The 2,500-nt window shown below is 43.7% G+C and overlaps 1 protein-coding gene across 4 annotated transcripts in view; it reads left to right on the top strand.

Annotated features, from left to right (window-relative positions):
* LOC143020296 (uncharacterized) overlaps nucleotides 1-2,500 on the top strand; it is a 36,493-nt gene that overhangs the window by 21,452 nt on the left and 12,541 nt on the right. Inside the window, exons 2-3 of one of the 4 annotated variants that reach the window (XM_076176553.1) lie at nucleotides 800-980; nucleotides 1,284-1,451. In XM_076176553.1, the coding sequence (XP_076032668.1) occupies nucleotides 800-980; nucleotides 1,284-1,451 (349 nt within the window). The remainder of the gene's footprint in view (nucleotides 1-799; nucleotides 981-1,283; nucleotides 1,452-2,500) is intronic. The other 3 variants (XM_076176554.1, XM_076176556.1, XM_076176557.1) reach the window with 3 other exon arrangements.

Below are 2,500 nucleotides of genomic sequence, written 5' to 3'. Positions count from 1 at the left end.
GTCTGTCTGTCTGTCTGTCTGTCTGTCTGTCTGTCTGTCTGTCTGTCTGTCTGTCTGTCTGTCTGTCTGTCTGTCTGTCTGTCTGTCTGTCTGTCTGTCTGTCTGTCTGTGTCTTTGTCTGCTTGCCTCTTTCTGTCTGTCTGTCTGTCCCCTCCCTCTCCCTTTCCCTTTCTATCCTTCCTTCACTTCCCCCCCCTCTCTCTCTCTCTCTCTCTCTCTCTCTCTCTCTCTCTCTCTCTCTCTCTCTCTCTCTCTCTCCCTCACTCTCTCTTTCTCGCTCCCTCGCTCTCTCTCTCTCTCTCTCTCTCTCTCTCTCTCTCTCTCTCTCTCTCTCTCTCTCTCTCTCTCTCTCTCTCTCTCTCTCTCTCTCTCTCTCTCTCTCTCTCTCCCTCCCTTCCTCGCTCTCTCTCTCCCTCCCTTCCTCGCTCTCTCTCTCCCTCATTTCCTCGCTCTCTCCCTCTCTTCCTCGCTCTCTCTCCATCTCTCCCTTACTCTCTCCCCCTCCCTCTCCGTTTCTCTCTCTCTCCCTCCCTCCCTCTCCCTTTTCTTTTCTGTCCCTCTTCCCTCTCTCTCTCTCTCTCTCTCTCTCTCTCTCTCTCTCTCTCTCTCTCTCTCTCTCTCTCTCTCTCTCTCTCTCTCTCTCTCTCTCTCTCTGCCTCTCTTTCATTCTCTCTCTTTCTCTCCCCCTCTCCCAATCTCCCTCTCATAATGTAATACACATATCTAAACAGCATATTCATGTATGTTACATGCGTACTTATTAATGCATCACTAACTTGCATTGTTCTATTTCTTTCAGCCGGTACCCTCAAGTTGTGTATTCCATGCTCCGGCAGAGTGAGGACGAGCCAGAAGACGTTCTAGGCGAGATCCTCATCAACATCGGCCTCGCAGGACCAGAAGACAGAAGCAGGTCCTCAGAGTCTTCTTCGTCGAGCGAACCGTCCGACCATGAGGCAAGAATTGGAGCCAAATTTAAGGTGGAGGAGGGTTTCTGAGTGTGACCAAAGCCCGCCGTAAGGCAACTTTGCTAAAGATTCTTGTTTTCCGTATTTACTTTTTTCTTTTTTAACAAAACTTGGTAGTAGCGCTCACTCTAATGTCTGTTTATGCCAGGTAATCCACTCTATCAATCATGCATACATGTAATGATTAACTCCTCAATTACTGTAAAATATGATATTGATATTTTTTTCAAATGGTATTCAGCTGAGTTGCGGACGCTAGCCTGAAAAATAACTTAACTGACCTGGACCCCGTTGAAACTAGACTCTTTTCTTCAGCTGTTAGTGTTCTCCAACCCAGCAAATCGAACAAAGAGTAAACAAACATCATGTTGGCAGGTGGATGCGAGTGAATTAGATGGAGACAACTTCACGTCCATACCATTGAAGCGGGACGAAGACTGTTGCTCTGCCCTAGTCACCAACACCGCTGAGGAATCGGATGAGGTACGAAAAGCAAATGATAGTATTGGATTAGTTTGGGGAAAAGGCTCTTTCGTCTCAGACATCCCGAGTAAGGCTCCAAAGGCATGGGTTAATCACTGGAAGGGTCTTTTGATCTGGAAATCTTTTGGGAGGAGGGCACGGTGACAAAGGAAGCGAAATTAAGGTAAAGGAAAGGAGGGAGGATTTTGCTTCTGAAGAAATCGCGTTGAATGATCTTTGGATTTAATATATAATCCGATTCCATAAAAGATGACATAAACTTACGAATTTATAATTTCTTATGATATATTTTGGTACTAAAGTCAGGTACATTAAGTTAAACAAATGTCTAGTTTCTGTAGTCTTACACTAGTACAACACGGACAACAATTCAAAGCATCATCTCAGAATCATCTATGAAGGTGCACGCTTTCAGTCCGTGAACATTGGAGCGACAATTATCATCATTACCTGGTTTCTGTGGCAATATTTTGTAGGGCATTTCTACAGAGGTAAGCCGTTGGAAACAAACTACTTAGATTGTTGTAACTATTGTAAAGAAAAATTGAATGTGCAGCTCCACTCCTCTGCAGCTTCAACATTAACTTCAGATGTACTACTATTAATAGAAAATTCAATGGGCGATAAATTGGGAAAATTGTCTGTATGGATGGATGAATAATTTTGACAAAAATGACAAGAATAATTCTTTGTCCGTTTCCACCATAATTCGTAGAAATGCTTTCGCGTTCATCTCCGATGCTTTCTTTTGTCAACTATCTTTATGAGAATATTGGTAGTGCTATACGTGTGAAACGAAGGATTAAAAACAAACAATACATATAGGAAGAACATACACTGCGCTATATATATATATATATGTAGTATGTGTGAGTAAATTTTGACGCAGATGTACTGTGCCTTGCGACACTGCTTCTGACCCATATATGGATGACCCTCATCCAGGAGGTGCTCAGATGAGAGGAAGGGTGGGAGGGGTGTGGAGTGTATTTATATATATGAGTGGGAGTGTTTTTGTGCCTTTCCCTTTTTGGCTACCTCCCTTGGAA

This window comes from Oratosquilla oratoria, chromosome 39, assembly GCF_046742065.1.
Source record: "Oratosquilla oratoria isolate Oo_2021 chromosome 39, ASM4674206v1, whole genome shotgun sequence".
Lineage (NCBI taxonomy): Eukaryota > Metazoa > Arthropoda > Malacostraca > Stomatopoda > Squillidae > Oratosquilla > Oratosquilla oratoria.
This window is presented reverse-complemented; position numbering and strand designations above follow the sequence as displayed.